This window comes from Microtus pennsylvanicus, chromosome 3, assembly GCF_037038515.1.
Source record: "Microtus pennsylvanicus isolate mMicPen1 chromosome 3, mMicPen1.hap1, whole genome shotgun sequence".
Lineage (NCBI taxonomy): Eukaryota > Metazoa > Chordata > Mammalia > Rodentia > Cricetidae > Microtus > Microtus pennsylvanicus.
Window position 1 is genome coordinate 111,543,305 of NC_134581.1, and position 22,955 is coordinate 111,566,259.

The following is a 22,955-nucleotide window of genomic DNA, read 5'->3' on the forward strand; positions in this document are numbered from 1 at the left end:
GTTATCACAATTAAAAGAGGCCTTATTAGATGTCCTAGCTTTCAAACAGCATCTTAATTAATCTAGCTTTAACTAACACATTTTTATTTTTTTACCATGGACTAATAACATTTTTACCAAAGAAACTTTCCTTCCTTGACTAATTATCTTCATCTAAACTTTAATGAAGTAAAAATCTGATTATCAGCTGTTCTCTAATTCTTAATTAGTTTGAGCATATATAAATTCACTTCTGGCAACAACCCTTTAGGGTGTTAGGATTCAAAATTGATTTTAAAGAATTAATAGTATAATTGTAAATTTATATTAAATGATTCATTTAAAAGAGTAACTTTTTGGGTATTTAGCTAATAATAAAAGACAAATTAGATAAATTAAATACAGCATTATTATAAAGCATAATATCTAGAGGGAGATTTGCAATTGTTTTTAAGAATCTCTTTAAATCTTTTGTTAAAAAAATCAACACATGTCCAATACAAGGATATAGAGGTATCTTTGTCACAGGACTTAATACTGGTCACATCATCGTTATCTGATCCTGGCTGAGCTAGGAAGGCATGAAGTGGACTGTTCTAGAACACGGAGCTCATTGCTTTCTGCTAATGTAGCACTAATGGTCTTCTTTGTCTATTTATAAATCATGTAAAACAAGTTACCGAGTAAGTGGCCATCTTTGACGGGTTAATGGCTGACATTCCTATGTCCCACCTCTGTGCACCAGCTGAAGTGGTAGACTGCTTCAGAGAGCGACAGGAAGCCACTTGTTGGCATCAGGACCTGTTGGAAATCTTAGCAGAAATCAGTTACCTAGATGCCTGGTTATGTCTTGGTTTTAACAGCTGCTGTGTAACCTTTGACCTTATTGTACCTTAAAGCAAGGTTCTACCTTGCAGCATGATGGTATGCACAGTTGGTTAATGTTAGCCTGCACTAGCTGTTGCTCAGAACTGCTGTTGTATTTGTTCTAAGTGGCAGCTTTTAAATTCTTATCCAGTACTATGTTGACACGTGTGACTCCAGATGGAACCGACCTGAGGTAGCAGGTATGACGAGACTCCATTACAACTTGTTGACAGACTCATTTCTTCTCAGCCATTGGCCTGTGTGTTGCTGAGAAGGGAGGGTGCTCAGGACTCAGGGTTTGCAACACGGTTTGCAACCGTGTACACTGAGCATGCTTCACTGCTTGCTGGTGAGGGCCCAGCCCCACCTGCTGTACATAACCGGAAATATCCCATTTTCAGTTTCATTGTGAACAGGTGTTTACAATAAAGAGCTTGCACCTGGAGGCTTACTTATGATGAATAGAGACAGCAGTTACTCCATCAGGCTTTTGCAAAGCAGCATGAGAGTCTCAAATTTTTTCTAGACACTATTTCAGAGCAATTGGAAAATGACTATGTAACATTCTCGTTGAAAATGACATATGTTTAACTATATGTTTATGTATTTGTTTCCCTTTCTTCCTCTAGAATTGGGTTGATAAAGCTGAAAAGCAAGTTCTTCTCTCTGATACCCTTGACCTGTCTGAACTTTTCCATCCAGACACATTCCTTAACGCACTTCGCCAGGAAACCGCGAGGTAGTCAGAATGAATACCTTATTTTCCCTGGGGATAGCTATGTTTTACCTATTCACCTCTAGTGTCCTGATTGTCAAGAATAAATTTATTCTCGAAACCTATGTAAGTTTTTATTACTTCTCCTCATAGCTTGTCTTTAATAACAGTCAGCTTTTAATTTAAATATCATTGCTTTATTAGAATTGGAAATTTTTAAAATTCCTAACTTTGGTCATTTTTTTAATCCAGACTTGCACTGTCCATAATAGTAGCCAATGGTCTATTTAAGCATAAACTATTGAGTAAGGGGTTTACTTTCTTGGGCATATTAGCACATATTAGCACAGTGTTCGCTAACCACAAGTGGCTGGTGGTTACCTCCTTTGACTACATGAAAACATGATTTTGCAGGATCCCTCAGGAGGCTGCTCTGGCTAGCTTTCATGGTGAACAGAGCTGATGGTTAAGGTCAAGTTTGTCTTGGTGCCAGTGTCAGCTCACAGTGTATTTAGACCTTGTTAGTAATAGGATAGAGTGTAAGGAAAGAAGATTGCTAGAATATTCTGAGGAAGATGTAGAAGTTTAGTTCTGGGGACTGGTATTTATTTTTAGTCAGGATATTTTGTTCACTCAATAAAAACTTAATATCTTTTATGTGTTAAGAGTTGAGGGCCATGATCAAAATGGATAATGTAAAAAAAGGTCAAAGGTCCTCCACCTAAAAACTTATAATCTCAAAGGAATATTGGCACTTAAGCAATTAATGTTAAAATTATAGGTATTATACTTAATTTTGTGGCTCTTTTTTTGTATTTGGTTATAAAAAAGTCATTGAAAATAGCTATATTGTTACTTGATTTCCTAAGAACACTGAGGTGTGTTTGGGGTTTGGTGCTAGGAATTGAATACCCTGCCCCAGCCCCGCCCTCCAGCCTTATGCTTGCTATGCACATGATCCATTCCTAGCCCTGTACGTGTGAGTCAGGGCTCATGACATTTGATTCTGCTCTGCTTTTACAGGGCGATGGGCTGCTCTGTGGATAGCCTTAAATTTGTAGCATCCTGGAAAGGCCGACTTCAAGAAGCAAAGCTGCAGATTAAGGTACTGATTTGGGATGTTTAACTTTCAAATGCATCACTGAGCTGAAATGAGCACCTATGCGTATGATGTAAGATCAGCAGAGTTCAGCCATAGATTACAGTCTAATTGTGTAAGATTTAACATGAAAGACCTTATAATAAGGTGTATGTGATGTAATATAGAACTTTAATTATGCTATATTTTTAAAAAGCAAGCTCCAGTTTGTGCTATTTAAAAGTATACTTCTCAGTCATAACCACACAGAGGTAATGAGAATACTCGAGTGAGCAGATAGCGCCAGCTAGGTCAACTCCATGTGAAGCAGCTCCCGTTGGCTGTGCCCTAAAGCACTGCAGTCCTCGGTGCAGCAGCTCATGCTGTAGATGAGACTTTCTTTACCATGTGGTCTCTGTATAGCATTCCTAGAGAGAAAACCAATGCAGACGAAAGCAGGTAACAAGCTGAGTCTAAGGTCGTGTGTTAGAAAAGAAATCTATTCATAATGGAAACAGCTTTAGGACTGCTGTTTATTAAGCTGTGGCAGCTGAGACAGTAGGCAGTTGCTGTGAGGAAAGGCAGACGGATGGAATATAGTGAAATAACATCCCATACCCGAAACAGACCTGTTCCTGAAGAGAAACATAGTACACAACATTGTCTCCTACAAACTTCATCCCAAGAACTGCTTAATCAAGTAGGAGAATATTAAAAATATATTTTTCAAGTAACTTTATGTTTGGCATTAGACTGCATCCTTGGCCACAGATTGGATATGATGATAAAATTAATAAGTTGATTCTGGAAGCATAAAAGGTGATGTCTAGAAATAAAATTACAGGAAAATATATTTAGGAGTTCCAAAGAAAAATAAAAGCTTTAAAGGAACAGAAAGGACTCGAAACTCATCAGTGGAAGAAGACGAAAGAGCAGACTAGAAACCCCTTAAAATCAATGCTTAAATAGTTTGTGCAGTAGTAGGTACAGCATATTGCCTTTCTTGTATGCAGGTGGGAAATAAAATAAATAAATTATACAATTGCTAATTGCATCCATAAACAGTAAAACTACTCCCTAAGTGTGTACAGACATGTAAGTCACACTTCAATAGCTTCCCTTGTTTCCCGCATACATGAATGAGATAATAGAATGGATTCAGTTATCTAGAAAGCACTGTAAAGTCCTCTGATCAGAATTATCCATACAAGTTCTGCTTACTTTGTCTCACATCAGGGGTGTGTTATAATTTACATTCCCAGATGAGTGACATTGGCTAAAACTTGCTGAACATTTCCTGAGTATCATGCAGTTTCACACATTAATGCCAGGTTGGCACCCAAGGGTCTGTCATCATTCCTACCTTCCTTTGGTAGCACATTTGTTTAGCCATTTTTCAGGCAAAACCAACCCAGATTTAATACTGCCTCTTCTTGTGTTTTCCCCTGGGTTGTAGAAATTCTGCTTTGATACTTCAGGATTGAGTCTCTGTCCTATGGAGGCTGACTCATTGTCCCAGTAAGGTGTGACTGGAAGTTGGGCCATTTGTCTGGAGAACTGTCATGTGACCCATAGCAGTTCCTCAGCCATAGGGTAATGTTTGGGTCTAAGTGTTGAACTCTGGATGCAGCTGGTCCAAGGGGAGATTTTATTGATAACCCTCTACTCCTTGGTGTCCAAGGGGAGATTTACTGGTAACCCTCTACTCCTTGGTGTCCAAGGGGAGATTTACTGGTAACCCTCTACTCCCTGGTATCCAAGGGGAGATTTACTGGTAACCCTCTACTCCTTGGTGTCCAAGGGGAGATTTACTGGTAACCCTCTACTCCCTGGTGTCCAGGGGGAGATTTACTGGTAACCCTCTACTCCTTGGTGTCCAAGGGGAGATTTACTGGTAACCCTCTACTCTCTGGTGTCCAAGGGGAGATTTACTGGTAACCCTCTACTCCTTGGTGTCCAAGGGGAGATTTACTGGTAACCCTCTACTCCTTGGTGTCCAAGGGGAGATTTACTGGTAACCCTCTACTCCCTGGTGTCCAAGGGGAGATTTACTGGTAACCCTCTGCTCCCTGGTGTCCAAGGGGAGATTTTATTGGTAACCCTCTTCTCCCTGGTGTCCAAGGGGAGATTTTATTGGTAACCCTCTTCTCCCTGGTGTCCAAGGGGAGATTTTATTGGTAACCCTCTACTCTCTGGTATCCAAGGGGAGATTTTATTGGTAACCCTCTACTCCCTGGTGTCCAAGGGGAGATTTTATTGGTAACCCTCTACTCCCTGGTGTCCAAGGGGAGATTTATTGGTAACCCTCTATTCCCTGGTGTCCAAGGGGAGATTTTATTGGTAACCCTCTACTCCTTGGTGTCCAAGGGGAGATTTTATTGGTAACCCTCTACTCCTTGGTGTCCAAGGGGAGATTTTATTGGTAACCCTCTACTCCTTGGTGTATAGGAGCTTTCAAGGCAGTCATTTAAGGTCGCTATTCTTCGTACATTTTAAAGAAGAGAAAATAAAACACGGGCAAAAACACCTAAATAAACATTTTCCAAAAAAAGTTGTACAAGTACCCATCAATTGAAGGGGTGACCTCCATCTTCAGTTATGGAGGAAGAGAAGACCTCAAGCACAAGACACACGTCCTCATACCATCAGGATGCCTAGCAGATAGTGACTGTTAGTGTGACCAGGTGCTCACTGCTGCCACCAGTGTCCACCATGCAGGAGAGTGCCCTACCACATGTGCTAGCTAGCCTGTGTCTTCTACTGAGTGTGTATCACTTTTGCACTATTGTAAAGGAATTTGAAATTCAATCCTCTCAAGTGAAGCTTCTGGTCAGTTGTTAAAACTTGAAACCATTGTGTAAGTTGTGGTGGCATCATGAATACGTCGTGAGACAGCAAACTTTTGACAGCTGTGGACGTAAGCTATTGCTCAGCCTGCTGCCGTCAGCTCAGCAGTTAGCACTGCAGAAGAGAGAAGATGGCTTCCAAGCAACTGTAGCTAACGTTATTTCAAGAGCCATGTTTGTACTTCAGATGTCCTCAGTTTACACTAAAGCTACCTTACACTGTATAAAACTTTCTGCTTTACTCTCTCAACTCCACACAGCAGGGCAAATAAAAAGACATGTAGGGACCACCTGTTCATTTTCTCGTTAGGCTTCTCTCCCCTACTTTCTGGAAGAGACTTGATTTGACTTTATGTCTTTATATTTCTATTAACCTAATGCCAGCACACCTGCAGTTATGTAGTGTATGACATTTGTAAGCATTTTCTAGAATGTTAGCTAAAAAGTAAGAACTTTGTCTCAAAAGAGAGTTCACAGTGAACACTGATTCAGATTTCCTGTGTTCTCCAAATAAAAGGCCCCAATCTGTTTTCACAGCATTTGGGATACTGGGCCTTAGATCTTATGGTCCAACTGTGTATGCCTGGCACTTCAGAATTTAATATTCTATAACACTTTTTACTTGTCTGTGGCAGATCAGTGGTTTGTTACTGGAAGGATGCAGCTTTGACGGCAATCACCTTTCAGAAAACCAGCATGATTCTCCCAGTGTGTCCACAGTTCTCCCTTGCTTTATGGGCTGGACTCCACAGGTGAGCATCTGGATAGACAGCTTCTAATATCATCCATTCACTCTTGGATTTCACTTTTCCATAAGATAGTCATAGCTTGTGGTTTTGATTTGCTCTCCCATTTTACCTGTACTTCACAAATTTGTAGTTAATACATTTTGAAGAGGTAAAGATTTTTAAACCATTTTGTTTTGGAAACAGTTTTCTATAAAGTGTGTGTGATTAGAGCAAACTCCTGAGCTTCAGAATAGGGTCACAGTGTGGCGTGAGTCCTCTCTGCAGGCTTCTTAAGAAAGGGTCGCAGTGTGGCGTGAGTCTCCCTCTGCAGGCCCCTTAGACCAGGGCATGGTTTCATGGTTACATGGCTCCAGGTAAGTGATGTGAGCCACACAGGTCAAGGCCTTCCCGCTGTCCAGCACTGTAAGTAGCCAGGTGTGCCGTTGGAATATGGTGTGGCTGCTGCTGTTGTGGATATTTGAACTGTGAAACGTGGATCACGGGATGGAGCCATAGAGAGGGCAGAGGAGTCAGAAATACTGATAGGTGCACAGGAAGGAGTAGGAGGGACTTGGAGATTCATGGTTCTTTTGGCTTGGGACGAGTGGAAAGACACTTCTCTTGCTGGGTCAGCCAAAAAGGAAGGTCAGCTGGTTGTTTCTTGGCTTCTCTGATCTAGCAGGTTTTCACCCCAATATCTGACTCTTGAGTCTTATTGGTAAATAGAATAACTTAGATGAAAACAATAGGCTGCCAGTTGGTGGTGGTGCTGGGGGAGGCTCAGGAGATGTGGCCTTGGTGGAGGAAGCAGTCACTGGGTGGGCTGGAGGTTTAAACGTGATGTGTCAGTCTCAGTTTGCATTCCCTTTTCCTACGATAGTTCCAAATGTTAACTTCTCGGCTTCCATGTTTTATAGTCACCATGTCTCCATTCTGCCACCATGGGCTTTTATTGTGGAACCATCAGCCCAAATACTCCCTTCCTTCTATAAATTTCCTGGGTCATAGTGCTTTGTCCCAGCAACTGGAAAGTAACTCCTACACTGCCCTGGGTCAGGTGATAATGTATCTTAGAGGCCTGGCCCCACACCATGACATCTGGTAGCCAGATAATTTTTTTTTAAGTGATTGAGCGTTTTATTCTTCAGTGGTTCTGGATGAGGCATCTCTGAAGCCTAAGACTGAAAATGTATGCATAAACAGACTGTAATTCTCCACCCAGTGAACTGCCAAACTCTGTTCACTACAGGAAAGATGTGTTTTCTCATTAGGAAATGCCACAATGAAGTTTCAGTTCTACTTTTTACAAAGTTCAAAAGCATCTGGGTGTTTGAACATAAAATTTGAAACTGTAACAGTAATTAGCCACCACTGTTCAGAGAGCCAAAAGAGCAAGCTGTCTGTGAGGCTTCCCACCCATGGATGTTTATTTCCCCAGTGTCAGGATGACTTTCAGAGAAAGAATCGAGATCAGAGAATATTTGTCTGTTTTCAGAGATTTGTATCAAAAGGTGCTAATTGTGTGTTCCATGGTTTGTTGATCTTCGGTTGTGAATGTTCAAAGTTGCATGCACTTTGCCAAAGGTTTTACCGTATAAAGTTGTATATGAGCCTGATGAATTCTATGAGTCTAAGTCATGTAGATTTCTCCTTTTCTGGGAAGCAAATAAGAAATCCATGTAATGATCATGAAGGCTCACTAAAGGAGCAACGCCTGAAGCCAGATCAAAACATGGAGAGTAATGGCTCGAAGGAAGGGAGGGCAGTCACCTGACCTCAGCACTGCCAGTCCCAGTCAAGACTGCCACTCCAGTGGCAGGGAAAAAAACAGCCTGTAGACTGCATCCAATCAAGAACTGAAACTTTTCAAATATCCTACTTCATGTACTATTCCATGTATTGTTATACTGTAACAATCGCCATTGAAATAAGAGCCAGAAATCATTTGGAGAACTTGCACATGCCAGGAAGGTGAATGGACCTGGTATCCGTCCTGTATAGAGCTCAAGGTAGTGGTGGTTTCTTAAGTAGGGTAAACTGCCCCAGTCTTCTTTGTGCTCCATGACATGTGCTGGAAGGACTTCCTGGGTCTGCCCACTTTCCCCTCTTTTTTAATAGATCTTCATTCCGTGAAGAATATCAAATGTACTGTTAAGAGTTTCTGCACACAAAGTTTTAGAGACCAACACAATTCAAGTTCCAGCTCCAAAAATTAGAATTTAGACACAGTAACCTCACTGAACCAGTTGCCCAGTTATTAATGGAAGGTGATATACTGTGAGGCGGTATGGAAGCTTAGATACAGTCCCATGCTTATGTGGTTCCCAGAGCAGTGCCTCACATTGTTTAGTCAATGAGGCTTAGACATACTTTTGTGTATCTGAAATCAAATGCCCACAGTATGCCTCACATATGGTTAGTCAGATTGAACAATAGTTTCTTACTCCACATAGTTGCTAATACGTAAAGTCTTTGACTGCTCACTGTATCTAGAGATTCCAGAGATGCAGACCACTAGGGATACAAAGACAACAACTTCAGTTCTACCATGAATGGACAAGAAGGAAAAGTAGGTGACGTTACGGAGATGGGGGCACTTACCCATGTCTTAGGCATGGTGCAGAAGAATCAGACAGTCTAGGATGCTCGCCAACTTCATATAGGTATAATTTTTTTTCAATAAAGTTCTTTCTACATTTTCTGTGCCTGTTTATACGCCATATGGAAAAGAACATCAATATTTTTCTGCATTTTAGTTTGAGGAACAAAGCCAGTAGAAACCTTGGAGAAAAACTGCTGTGCCTGCTCTACAGCTGCTTTGTTGCAGAACATTTAGAATTCTTTAAACAAGCTCAGAACATTGGAGACAAACATTTTAAACCAGACAGAAAAGTTTTTGTTTGTTTGTTTGTCATGAATCCCACAGTGTCTGACAACCAAACACCCCGAGACTTTGTTCTAATGGATGGATCGTGGCTGCTAATCCAGTCACTGTACAGCATCTCGGGTCCCCAGCAGTTCACTGTTAAAGGCAAGTCTGGCAGTTGTGTGTGATGGAGGAGTAGCCAGTCATCATCAGGCTTGCTGTGTTACAAGCATGTTACAGTTCTGAAGGACAGGAGGAAAGTAAACGCATCGACTTTCTATCATAACTAAGGAAAACTTCAACTATAATTATCTAGTCTTTAACTCCAAGAATCCCAGAAGGATATAATATTACCTGAGTAAACAGGAAGTACATTGTAAGCAAATTCCAAAAGTCTAGAAATGACAGAGACATCTGACTGCCTGAACAGTCACCCAAAGTTCCTCTGTGATGTTGGGACATCCATCTTCAGCCTACAGGCCTAGAGTGTCTGGAAGACTCCAATGAAACAGGAATGCTGAAAGGCAAAGTTTGTCCATCTCTGTCCTGTTGACTGAAGTTTCTGTCTCGCCTGGTCCCTACAGTCATTAAGTCCCAAAAAAATCACACAGAAGTCTACATTAGTTATAAACTGATTGGCCCAGTATCTCAGGCTTCTTATTAACTCTTACAACTTATATTAGCCCATTATTCTTATCTGTGTTAGCCACATGGCTTGGCACTTTATTAGGCAGGGAAGTCACATCTTGCTTCTTCTGTGGCTGGGCCAGGGCTGCTAGCAGAATTCTCTTCCCAGAATTCTCCTGTTCTCATTGCCCCACCTCTACTTCCTGCCTGGTCGCCCTTCCTATACTTCCTGCCTGGCTACTGGCCAATCAGCATTTATTTAAAATATAATTAACAGAATACAGACCACTGTCCCACATCACTTCGCCCTCTTTTTTTAATAAAAAAAAAAAAAAAACCAAGAATCCTTTGTTTAGCTTTCTCTTGACCATTGGCCATAACAACTTGTAACCAACATTTTAAACAAAGGAAAATATACACAGTCCATTTTTTGGGAATGAGGGCATAGTTTTTCAGGCTACTTCCTGCTGGTTGTGGGCACTGATAATCTTATGGGGACCTAAAGAAAATTTAGAATCATGATCAAATCATGACTAGAGTAATCTCAGGCAGCAGTCTTGTATCTGTTCTGGATGTAGAACTCTGACATCTGGGCCATCTGTTCCTACCAGAGATTTCTCAGGTGGTCTTCCTTGATCAAACCTGATTTTTCTTAACTCAGAATAAATCCATTTTCTATGGAAACAAAAGCAAAACCTCTTCTCCAAGATCAGAAGCATTTATAAGCAAATATTTTTTAGCAGCTGTTGCTCCTTCCTCAGCATCCAAACAATTTAAAGAGAGCATAATAACATACAGTATCCAGACTCTCTGTGTATTTTTCATCTGTCCGTGGCTTTATTTTAACCTCTATTTCTTTTATTTTAAATTTAATTTTTGGCTTTTTGAGACAGGCTCTCTGTGTATCGTTGGCCATCCTGGGACTCCCTCTGTAGACCAGGCTGTCCTTAAACTCACAGAGATCTGCCTGCCTCTGTCTTCCAAGTGTTGAGATTAAAGGTGTGTGCTACCGTACCCAACTACTCTCTCTGTCTCTCTCTGTCTCTGTCTCTCTCTCTCTCAGGACTAACCTTTTTCTTTTCTCTCCTAAGCCTGCATATATTTTTAACACACTGTAAAACATTTAGAGATTTTCTTCATCTTTGAATCTCTCTTTACTGCATATCTCTTTTTCTGACCATGTGAGTCTTTAATTTGCTAAGCAATATGGAGAAATTTAAAGCCATGTCTTTAACAGCTGGATCAAACCCATTTCTTAGGTTTCTGAGATTTTAGCCTCATGGTGGAAGTACTGGCTGTAGCCATGTTTATTGCCACAACTCTATGGCATTTCAAGGTCCCTGCCAGCAAGCAAGCTTCAGCAATGTGCTCACAAACCACACTCAAATGTTCAGAGTTTGCCCTGGCAGGATGGCCCAGAAAACTGGCATTTTAAAATGGTGCAGCTTTTTTCCTGCTACAGCTGAAAACCAAAAAGCATGCGGTCAGCTTTTCATCGACATTATTTAAGTGTTTCATGGTGAGACCTCTTAAAAGAGCTGCAAGGTTTTATAGCTAATGCTGAGTCAGGAAGCCTCTCTTAAATGAGAGTGCTTGCCTCTAGCAAGCAGAGCCCACCTGAGAAAATGCTGAAGCCATGCTTAACTCTATTCTTTTCTGTCTAGAATAACTCCTAAGCTCTCTCAGACTTTTAAGTAGATTTGGTCAGCCCCATGTTGGTACACCATTCTATCCTCTATGTCCTGCAGAATGTGTGGCAGATTTTTCAATGAAGTAAGACTTTTGAAGGACTGTCCTGCCTTGTTTTGGCCAAGTTCGGCAGTCTTTTTTCTATGTGTCCTGCATGTCCAGCCTACACAGCACATTGTCAGTCACCAAAGGCAAGAGCAGTTTCTTTGCCCAGTGGCTAACCTTACCACAATGAAAGCAAACTTCATAACGAGTTTCTTCAATGCCCATTATCTCTGAAGCAAATTGGAGCAGATATGTCTCATTGTCACTAAAAGCCTTAGGTTAAGAAAACATTTTTAAATGAACTGCATAGGTACAATACCCGAAACAACAGCAGAAGCATATATACAATATGTTGTAACAAAAATAACTTTAAACTGGTATCAGTATACAAAATTCCTTTAAACAAGAGTAGAAGCATATATGCAGTGTGCAAAAATGACTTTAAATTTACTCAGTTTACAAAAGTCCATACCAATATAAAATATTTGAGATTAATAATTGTTTTTTTAGTTTAAATATATTCAACAATCTACCCTTTTATCTTATCATTCATGTATTCCTATATTCCCCTAAATATAACAAGCATCCAAACCAAATAACCCAAAGCCTCCCACAACCCAACTCTTTGGAATGTGGATGCTGTTTCTCTAGACTGCTGGCTGGGTGGCTGGGTGGCTGGGTGGCTGGCTCCTAGCATCCTCCTTGTTCCTTCTTGCTCCCTCCTCCTCAGAGTTTTCCTCCTATTTATTCTTTATGCCTGCTAGCCACGCTTATCCTTTCTTCTGCCTAGCTATGGCTGTTCAGCTCTTAAACTATTTGGTGTTTTAGACAGGCAAAGAATCACAGCTTCACAGAGTTAAAGAAATGCAGCATAAATAAAAACAATGCATTATTAATCATTTAACAAATATTCCAGAGTATAAACAAATGTAACACACCTTAAAATAATATTCAACAGCAGCAAACTGTTCAATAAGCACATTTAATAAACACAATATTCTTTCCTCTCTGGAAATTTTTTGCATTAAAAGTACTGGCAGGGGCTGGAAGATGGCTCAATAAGTGAAGTGCTTTCTCTGCAAGCATGAGGACCTAGGTATGGATCCCCTGTTCCATATTAAAAGCCACGCACAGCAGTGCACACCTGTAATCCCAGCACTGAGGAGGCAGAGTGACTGGGGCTTGCTGGCCAGCTGATGGAGCCCAGTGTCTGAGCTTCAGGCTTAGTGAGAGATGTTCTTACAATTCACTTGTTCCAGTAAGAATGACTAAAAATTATGCATTTGTGCTTATTTCCAAAAATAATTTTTACTGCTCTATCAAATCCATTTGCTTCTCATACAACATAAAGAGATTTAAGAGTCTCCTAATGTTGTTTTTTTAAATTCTAGATAAGCAAATAAAACAATTAACTATAAATTCTAATATAGATGAAATTATTGATTCGGATTACTTTAAGGTTGGTCATTGAGAATAATAATGAAAAACAATAACAAAAAAAATCATCTGAAAGACCCAACTTGGTGAACTCAGTCACCCTGAAGTGAGTTTTCTGGAGATTAGTGATCTTTAAATTATTCTTTCCATTTTTTCTGGTGAAGATCTTATCTTATGTAGATAGTGCCATAAGAAGCCACATCAATTTAAATATGATGTGATGTTTTTAAGAAGAAACAACAAAATCATATTTCTCTAATGGCCACCTGAAAATTTTGAATAGTAGTAGACCACTGTAGAAGCGCCCAGGTTTCCAGCTTGACTTAAGTAAAACAAGTAAATAATACATTTATAATTTCTGCAATAAAACATGCAAATTAAAATGACACTCAATAATTAAAACACCAAGGTTAGTATAATAAGACCTCTAAATAATCATATTTTGTATTATAAAATTTAGTTTATAATCGTTGGAAATGTGATTCAGAATCATTTGAGCCTAAAAAATTTTTACTCATGAAATATCTTAAATGGATCCATTCACATAAAATTGTGTCAAACTCTATCTCTTAAATTCTTCAATTCCAGGTACCATTATGAAATTATTGAAGTTCACAGAATAATCACTTGATTTACTGGAAGTTTTGTGTTGAAAAACAAAAAAAAAGAAATTTATTTTATAAACTTAGTACAATACTGATATAATCATAAATCTATTTATTCATTATTTGGCCAACATTCATAATAACCAGGTTTTTGGGTTTTGGGGTTTTTTGTTTGTTTGTTGTTTGTTTTTGTATTTGTCGGTTTATCTTCCTAGAGAGAAACTTACATTTTACACCATTTGGTGAATGATGGAGCAAAATACTTTGGAGATTTGCTGTCACCTTGGTTTACATACCCTCAAAGATTTCTTTTTGCTTAACTGTATTGAACATTTTATAGAATGAATGAAAGGGCATTTAGAAGGTCATTAATCTTTCATGTATGATGGAAAGCCATGCATCATCTCAATAAATCAATGTTCCTGAAAGACAAAAAAAAAAGAATAAAATGGAGAGCAACTGACACTTTCAACCTCTCATCTGCACACAGAAAAGGAGGTACAAAGCCTGAGAGGTTGCTGCACAAAGTTTTCCCGAACCTATATGCCTGTATTCCGTAGAATACATGTGGACGTAGCCACCTGCTGTGTCTCAGCATCAGATGACTCCCCTTCTGGCCCTGCACAGGAAGTCAGTTTGCTGTCCATCCTTGTGTTTCTCTAGGAACAGTGCCACATAGAGCTTACCAGCAAATGTAACTTAGTAGCCTGGACTCCAGCCAAGGGCCTCAAACTCTAGGAGGTACCAAATTTGACTACTGAACAATACATCTGTAAAACAAATTCAAGAGCCATTCTCAAAGTAGTTATTATTTTATATTACTTGTATAGATTCAAATATACGTATTAGAGGCTGTCGCTGGGTTCTTTGCCTTGTATACACCAGTGTAAAATAACAAAACTCAGTTTCTTTTTCTGACTTATATTTTTCTTCAAGTCTGTAAACAGTCCTGGTCACATTGTTGAAAACACAAGTTAGGGATCTCCCCCGCTCTCTTTCAAATCTGCTGTAACTTCTCACAGAACAATGTTTTTGAGCACTCAGTGTCAAGTTCTTTCTCTAGATTCACACTGAATTGTGAATCTAATTTAGACACACATGGTAAAACTCCAGCTTTCTCATGTTCTTTCTAAAATAAGAAAGCAGCACTGTTGGTGCGTGTTATCCAGGAAATATGCATGGTGCAGGTAACTTGGATAAGCATAGCATACACTGATGAAAATATTTTGGTTTGAATTCATATATACTGAAGGAGACCCCCACCAAATGGGGACTTTCTCCCAGACTCCAGATTAGGCACACAGCACCCCCAAAACTCCTGTTTTCACAGAGAGAAATTTTATTAAGTGGGGAAGAAGAGTCAGAGTGGCTGCTTTCTGACTCAGGCAGGACAGGGAACTGCAGCAAATGACCTTGCAGGTATAATTTTTTTTTCATAAACAACTTTATTTATTCATGACACATTATTTTAAAAAAATCCCATCCCCTGGAAATGAGTTAAAAAAAAATAAACAAAATCCACCTCCCACCTCCTTGTTCCCACTTCCTCCCATTCCCTCCAAATAAAAGGGAAAAAGGTAAAGAAAAAATAAAACAAAACAAAAACACCTGAAAAACAAAAACACCCCAAAACTCCCCAAAACAAAGGTATAATTTTTAAGAGGAGGAAAAAGGGAGGTCTGTGTTAGAATGGGCTACAATGTAGTGGTGTATTTTGTTTGGGCATGTTAATTAGGTGAACCAAAGGGTGCTTTTGATTGCTTGACTTTAATATTTTGATAGCTGGACCTTGGTAGTCAGCCTCAGGAAGAGGAAGTGGCCAGATAAGGGAATAGATCTTGATGAATAGCTTTAGGAATGTAATCTAATGGGTTTTTTTGTTTGTTTGTTTTCTTTTTTTGTTTGTTTGATTTTTGAGATGTGATTTCTCTGTGTAACAGTGCTGGCTGTACTGGAACTCACAGAGATCTGCCTGCCTCTGCCTCCTGAGTGCTGGGATTAAGGGAATGGGCCACCACCACCCAACTTTTGTTGAGTTTTATTTTTTGCAGAGGGTGATGTTACTTTTCCTTTTGTTTTATGGTCTTGCCTTCTTTGCTCTGTTACTGAATATTCTTTTCAGAGATACATCCATCCTAATCCCCAGCATGCACCTGTGAGTGTGTCCTTATCTGGAACATGGCACTCTGCAGATGGGTAAGGTCGAGCTCTTCTCATGAGAGAGCCATCCTGGATTCCCCAGGTCAGGCCAGCATCCTCATGGGGGCTCTCGTGGAGGACAAGAGAACCCTGAAGACTGCTGCAGAAGTTAGGAGGGCAGAGAGGGGAGCTTGGAAGGACGGAATGAGGAAGGTTTTTAGAAGCTGGGGAGCAAGACAAACATCCTCTCAGGAAGCCACCAGGCGCAGGGTCTGACAGCATCTGTGCCAGGACTCTACCTCTAACTCAGTTCTTTTAAGATGCGAAATTTATATCAACTTAGTAGAGACAAGAAGAAACATGCGCAGGCTACTACAGAGTGCTTAAGCACTATAATATGTGCAAAGAATGGTATTAAAATACGCAGAGGACAAAGGTCTTGATTATTATCATTAATGTGAAATGGAACGCATGAACATATGCTAATGGGTTTTGAAAAGACCTCTTGATCAATGCCCCTGCCTCTGTTCTTTAGTCCCTGCTACCATCAGTGGTCAAAGCGTCCCTTTCAAATGTCGACAATTACTTTATTTCTCTGTTCAGAGCCTTCAATAGGCTCCTGAAAAAATCCCAAATCCCAACAACTAACTCTGTAGTGAAAACTAAGAGGAGAGAAAAGCAGTGGGAGCCAGTCTCCTTCCTGAGATGTCCTGTTGTTAGCATATTGCTCACAGCAGCTAGGACTGGTGTGCTTCTGACTCACCTTGTGTAAAGTGCCAGAGCTGCATTCCATTACCAGATACACTTGAGAAGTAGGACAACTCTGCAGTGAGCAGTGCACATAGTAGGACAGCTCTGCAGTGTGCTGCGCACATAGTAGGACAGCTCTGCAGTGTGCCGCGCACATAGTAGGACAGCTCTGTAATGTGCTGCACACATAATAGGACAACTCTGCAGTGTGTTGTGCACATAGTAGGACAACTCTGCAGTGAGCAGTGCACATAGTAGGACAACTCTGCAGTGAGCAGTGCACATAGTAGGACAACTCTGCAGTGAGCAGTGCACATAGTAGGACAGCTCTGCAGTGAGCAGTGCACATAGTAGGACAGCTCTGCAGTGAGCAGTGCACATAGTAGGACAGCTCTGCAGTGAGCAGTGCACATAGTAGGACAACTCTGCAGTGAGCAGTGCACATAGTAGGACAGCTCTGCAGTGAGCAGTGCACATAGTAGGACAGCTCTGCAGTGTGCTGCGCGCATAGTAGGACAGCTCTGCAGTGTGCTGCACACATAGTAGGACAGCTCTGCAGTGAGCAGTGCACATAGTAGGACAACTCTGCAGTGAGCAGTGCACATAGTAGGACAGTTCTGCAGTGTGCTGCGCGCATAGTAGGACAGCTCTGCAGTGTGCTGCACACATAGTAGGACAGCTCTGCAGTGTGCTGTTCACATAAGATGGTGCATATGAAAGATAACTGCGCAAATTAGTATCCATCTCAGACGTCAGCTTCAGTATTGAGCTCAACCAACTGATGAGTTTCTGTTTACTGTAACTAATGCAATTAATTACAATATTTAGATTTTTAATTATTGAACTTTAGTTGCATAATACTTTCTATGTACTGTCATGAACTATTTTCAGACTTCATGTCTCATTTATGTTAATTGAACAGTGTAATTGTTACTAGATTTAATAAAATTTTAATTTTATCCAAGCATCTTAAGCTAGCTAGTCTGATTCTTTAGTAAAATAGATATTAAAGAAGGAACTGGGTCATCAGAATTTAATTAAGTTATATGGCATGGCCAGGGAACCAGAGTCATTTTTAGGTTGGCTAGATCTCTACCTCTCTCCCGCATGGATCATTTGTGATTAGGGCCTTAAAGCAACTCCACTGCGCTTTCAGAAAGTCCGGAGACTGATCGATGCTGAGCAGAATGTCCAGAAGCCACAGTGGCACTTTGTTTTACAAGGTTGTAGTACTGCGGAGAAAACTGTGTGACCTCCCCACACAGCATGGGAAGCCCACAGCCAGGAGCAGGCATGGGGGACTTAGAGACAGTGAACTATAGATGAGGACGCAGCACCCCCTGCATCCTGTTGCTATTGTCTCTGGGCAGCAAGAACAGTGCTGGAAGTGTCACTGCTGCCAAAAGCAGGTGATCAAGAAAGAACTAACCTTCCCCAGCAGTTAGCTTCAGATCACCTTGGTCCATCGGCTATGTCATGTCTGTCTGTCTGTCTGTCTGTCTGTCCGTGTAAAGACTGAGAGGAAACAGCAGAAAAAAGCTTGCAAGAAGTAATTGATGTTCTGAATCCTGGCACTTTACCATTTAAGCAGAGTTGGAGAAGTGAGTCAGCGACAGAAGTCTGAAATTCTACTCCAGTCTCTACATATTCAAGCAATCCAATTAAGAATTCACTCTCTCATAAGCCTTTGTTAGGTTGGCATCCCAGAAGACTCTTACCTAAAAGTTATGTTCTTGGAATTTGATGTGCATCCTTCCTAAACACCGAAGGGCAGTTTTCTGCATGTGCACACTCAGCCTTCATGACATAGGTGCACCGAGCGCATGAAGCACCGCCCCATGGAAGGCTGAGTCGCTGACTGCAGTCACACACTGGAGATGACCAGGGAGACTCAGGGCAGGTCACTCACATTCTTTGTGGGAATGACCTGCATAAAGCACAAGTTTTATTTTATATGTTAAAATTCAGAAATGTCAAAGAGCCTGAAGCAGCTCACATCAAAGACTGGAGGATCTCAGCAAAATCCTTGTGTTAGAAAAAAGTTTTTTTAAAAAAAGTTTATATAATGCCCACTTAAGGGTTAGAAATGAGATTTAAAAAATATTTCCATTATTTTATTTATCTCCGCCATAGCATCTTCCACTATAGGCAGTAGGTGCTAGAAGGATGAATTTGTCTAGATGATTTCAGAATTGGTAGGAAAAACAGTTTAAAGAATAGGTGTGTACATGAATAAAGCTACCACTTCCTATGACATATACAAGGGTCACATGCCCCCTGACCCAGGGAACAAAATGCTTAGCGTCTAGACAAGTATCCCATATCCTAAAGCTGTGCATATGTAAATGATCATGTTTGTTTTGAAAGATAATTATGTGCTGATATTCATAGGCCATACTTAACATGGGTAAACTCTCTCTCTTATAATCCACTCCCTCATTCTAGAAGAGTCCATCTTAGCACTTGAATTCCATGCTAACCTTAAAACACTAGTAATTCACTGGTTAATGAGATCAGAAGTTCAATCCACACACCAGTGTTAGATTTGAATTGGAAGCACCTCTATGAACTTGTTTGAAAATCCTTCTTTAAAAAAGATGCCTGTCACTGGAAAGTCCTAGACTAAGTGAGTAGCCACTCCTGGCACCGAGATAGTGATCTTTGGTATTGTTTCTCTTGAAAGAGACCAGGGATCTTCACAGTAATCATTAACTTCTATGGGAAAAGTTGCATGCAAACTTGCAACATACTGACATACTGGAGACAGAGTAAAGCTATGGCTGCACAGGCCCAAACTCAGTAGCCAACTTAAACTGGGTAAGGAAGGACATCTTGAGCACCAGTAAGATAACTGCACTGAACCTCAGCAAAAATGCCTACATCCGCCAGCTAACATAGTAAAGCAGCAGCACTCACCGATGCCCCAGGAGAGTGCGAGTGAAGTATATTGTGTTAAACATAAAGGGAAATTAGATCTACGTATTCAACCTATCCCTTCTAAATTGAACTTTGTGGTTATACTAGATAAGAAGTGGAACTTCTTGGTAGACATAAATTGCTGAGAAATGTTATACTTTATACATTATAAGATGTGTAATATACATTATAAAATTTTATAGAGATTTATAGATAAAATTGTATGTTAAATTTTCAATCTATTTCAGTATTTAAGGTTAAAGTTTTTTTTTTTTTTTGTGTGTGTGTGTGTGTGTGTGTGTGTGTGTGTGTGTGTGTGTGTGTTTATGCACATGTCCATGTGGGCACACCCATGAGAAAGAGAACGAACACAAATGTCCTTGGGTACATTGTAGAGGTCAGAAGGTAACCTCAAATGTCCTTCACCATTGAGATGGTCTTTGTTGTACACCACTGCACACAGGCTAGGGGGCCAGTGGGCTTCCTGGGATCCTCCTGTCTCAGCTTCATGCCTCCCTAGGACAGTAGGATTATAGTGACTTGTACTAGTGTCTAGCTCCTATGTGACTATTAAGGACTTGAACTTAGGTTCTTTTTTTTTTTTTTGAAACATGTAAGATCTTATTTTATTTTCTTGTTGTGTATTTTCTTTTTGATTTTTTTGAACTTAGGTTCTTTTGATTGCTCCTGAGTCATATTCCCAGTTCCTAGACAAAGTTTTGTTTATTTGTTATGGTTCTTTGGGGTTTTTTGGTGGTTCTTTTCACCAGACAGGGTTTCTCTGTTGGCTGTCCTGGAACTAGTCCTTGTAGACCAGGCTGGCCTAGAACGCACAGAGATCTGCCTGCCTCTGCCTCCCGAGTGCTGGGATCAAAGGTGTGCACCATACTTAGCCTGGCCTTGGGCAAGATTTTAAAGGATCTGTGACTGGCTGTGAGTGAACTGCTATGAGATCCAGTGTATTCTAGTGACTGCTGTGAGATCCAGTGTATTCTAGTGACTGCTGTGAGATCCAGTGTATTCTAGTGACTGCTGTGAGATCCAGTGTATTCTAGTGACTGCTGTGAGATCCACTGTATTCTAGTGACTGCTGTGAGATCCAGTGTATTCTAGTGACTGCTGTGAGATCCACTGTATTCTAGTGACTGCTGTGAGATCCACTGTATTCTAGTGATCTGTACTCAAAGAACCTAATAGCTAACACAGTGATTGGAAGGGCTGTACTCAAAGATACATTTTTAGACCTTTTTTTTCTTTTGAACAGGGTGTATATGGTCCATATTCCCCTGACGAATGCATCTCTTTACCTGTTTATACAAGTGCCGAGAGGGATCGTGTGGTGACCAACATCGATGTTCCCTGTGGAGGCAACCAGGACCAGTGGATCCAGTGTGGGGCAGCGCTTTTTCTTAAAAATCAATAAATCGGAGGCAACACAGGACAATTTAGCAAAGTGACATTTATGGCAAAGTTTTACACGGAACATGTAGTCAGTTGGAAATGTTAGTTCAGAGTATCTGTAGTTAGTTTTTCTTGTTATTGATCTCCTTGGGTTCTTATTTTAATAAATGTGTAATACCAGCACTGTGTACCTTAAAGAGCAGGGAATTTGGTGGCATTAGCTGTTTTTATGAAAAATGTGCTTTTTCAGGAATTGAATTATTTAAAGTTTAAAGTACTATATTTAAGAAATCAATAATGTTTTAGGTATTTTGTATAATTGCATCTGCTTATTTTAGTCTTCTGTGGTTTTAAATATGTGTACCACTCTCCTTTTAGGCATTGAACACTGTGCAAAGGCATAATGAATGAATTATCTTAACAATTAAACATGTCACTTCATTGTATATATTACATGATATCATCATCATCATTTATTCCCTGACAGTGCTAAGCAGGCATGGGCAGCCTGTTTATGGCAGTTCTCCAGTTGTTCCTACCTTGGGCAGTCCTAGATGCTTGTGTTATTGTCATACCCAAAGTTCCACAGTCTTCCTCTATGCTGTCTGTCTATCCAGTGTTCTTTGTGCCTTCCTCTTCACCTTATCCCATGCGCTCCTCCACGCAATGCTATCTTTGGGTATCTGCCGTCATTCATTCTCATAACATGACCAAAGTATCTCAAGTGCTGTCGCTGTATCCTGTAGTTTACTTGCTTCTGTAGATGGAGATGTTTCTTAATGTCATCATTGCCTGTCTCTTCTTGTGACACCTAGAATCCTCCTGAGACCTGCCATCTCAAACACATTCAGTCACTGTTCCGAGGAGCGTTTCATTGTCCAGGTTTCAGAGTTGTAAAGAAGTCAGCTCAAGACGACTTTACTGTAATTTTGTTGTTGTTGTTGTTGTTATGTCTCTTGCTGACCAAACCTTTCCTAGTGCCTGGAACTCAGCCCTCACTATCCCTATCCACTCTTGACATCTGAAATAGTTCCCTCCTTTGAACTGAGGTTTTCTCCCAGAGAGACAAAGTTGACTGTTTGCTTGAGGTTCTGATTTTTTATTACAATGTTAGAATCCTTGTGTGCCCTTCCCATGTGTTGTATCTCAGTCTGCTCGATGTTTGCTTTCATAGAAGGTTCTCACTGACTTCCACCACTCTACTGACCATGGCCTGCAGCTCATGTGGACTTTCAGCAAGTAGTGCTGTATCGTCGGTGAAACACAAGTTACTGATTCGCACACACCTACCTGCATGCCTGTCTGCTCATCCTCCAGGGCTGTTGCTATTGTTAATTCCAGAAACATATTAAAGAGCAGTGGTGAGAGGACACATCCCTGCATCACTCCTACGACTGTCTTAAACTCATCACTTAGTTCTCCACAGACTTTGACTGATGCAAAGGTGTCTTTATAGGCATTATTTAGTATTTTTAGGAGTTTCTCTGGGTGCCTGCATAACCTCATTGTTTCCCAAATTCCTTTCCTCCAGATGCTATCAAATGCCTTCTTAAAGTTGATGTAACAAACATGTAAGTCTTTTCCAAATTCTTCGTATTTTCTACCAGTTACCTCAAAGTGAAGACCTGATCAATTGTGCTCCTGTTAGCCCTGAGTCCGCACTGGGCCTTTGCTAGGTTTCCTCGGTTCAGCCCTTGCTCCTTTGCAGGATAATGGAGGAGACTTGCTGCTACGGAACAACAATTAATGCTTCTGTAATTTGCTTTCATTCTGTGGGAATCACTTTGTGTTCCCATATCTCTCTGAAGAGTCTGAGAAGTGCCTCACACCACGATCCTATTGTAGCCACCTCCAGCTCCTCCATTGTGATGTTAGATCTGAGTTTTGAAGAATAAAGATTCAAAATACATTTTGTTTGGAATGCTTACACATGCACACACACGTAGGAGTTATGGGCAGAAATTGAAGTTTGACTGTAAGTTAAATGTTAAAAATTGCTTGGATTTGATTTTGAGACTTTCTTTTCTAATTCCCAAAGAGAGATGGGGGCTCATCCGAGAGACCACAGAACTCATTGCGTTCTGTGCACCAGGCACTTCCATTTTATGTCCATGCACTCATTTCCGTTTTACAAAGGTGAAAGTGTGAGTAGATTATTTGCTGCTCATTTGAAAAGGCGTGAACACATGGAGTCCCTTCGGGAAAGAGCGCACAAGAGAGGCAAGACTGCAGCAGCACTTTGTAACACATGGTTTGTGTTTTTTAAG

General features: G+C 40.5%; 1 protein-coding gene across 2 annotated transcripts in view; it reads left to right on the forward strand.

The window, feature by feature from the left end:
* Dync2h1 (dynein cytoplasmic 2 heavy chain 1) overlaps window positions 1-22,597 on the forward strand; it is a 224,895-nt gene extending 202,298 nt beyond the window's left edge. For both annotated transcript variants that reach the window (XM_075966861.1, XM_075966862.1), the window contains 4 exons: window positions 1,476-1,585; window positions 2,585-2,666; window positions 6,121-6,237; window positions 20,552-22,597. In XM_075966861.1, coding sequence (XP_075822976.1) covers window positions 1,476-1,585; window positions 2,585-2,666; window positions 6,121-6,237; window positions 20,552-20,710 — 468 coding nt within the window. In that variant the 3' untranslated portion in view covers window positions 20,711-22,597. The remainder of the gene's footprint in view (window positions 1-1,475; window positions 1,586-2,584; window positions 2,667-6,120; window positions 6,238-20,551) is intronic.
* The last annotated feature ends 358 nt before the right edge of the window (window positions 22,598-22,955 follow it).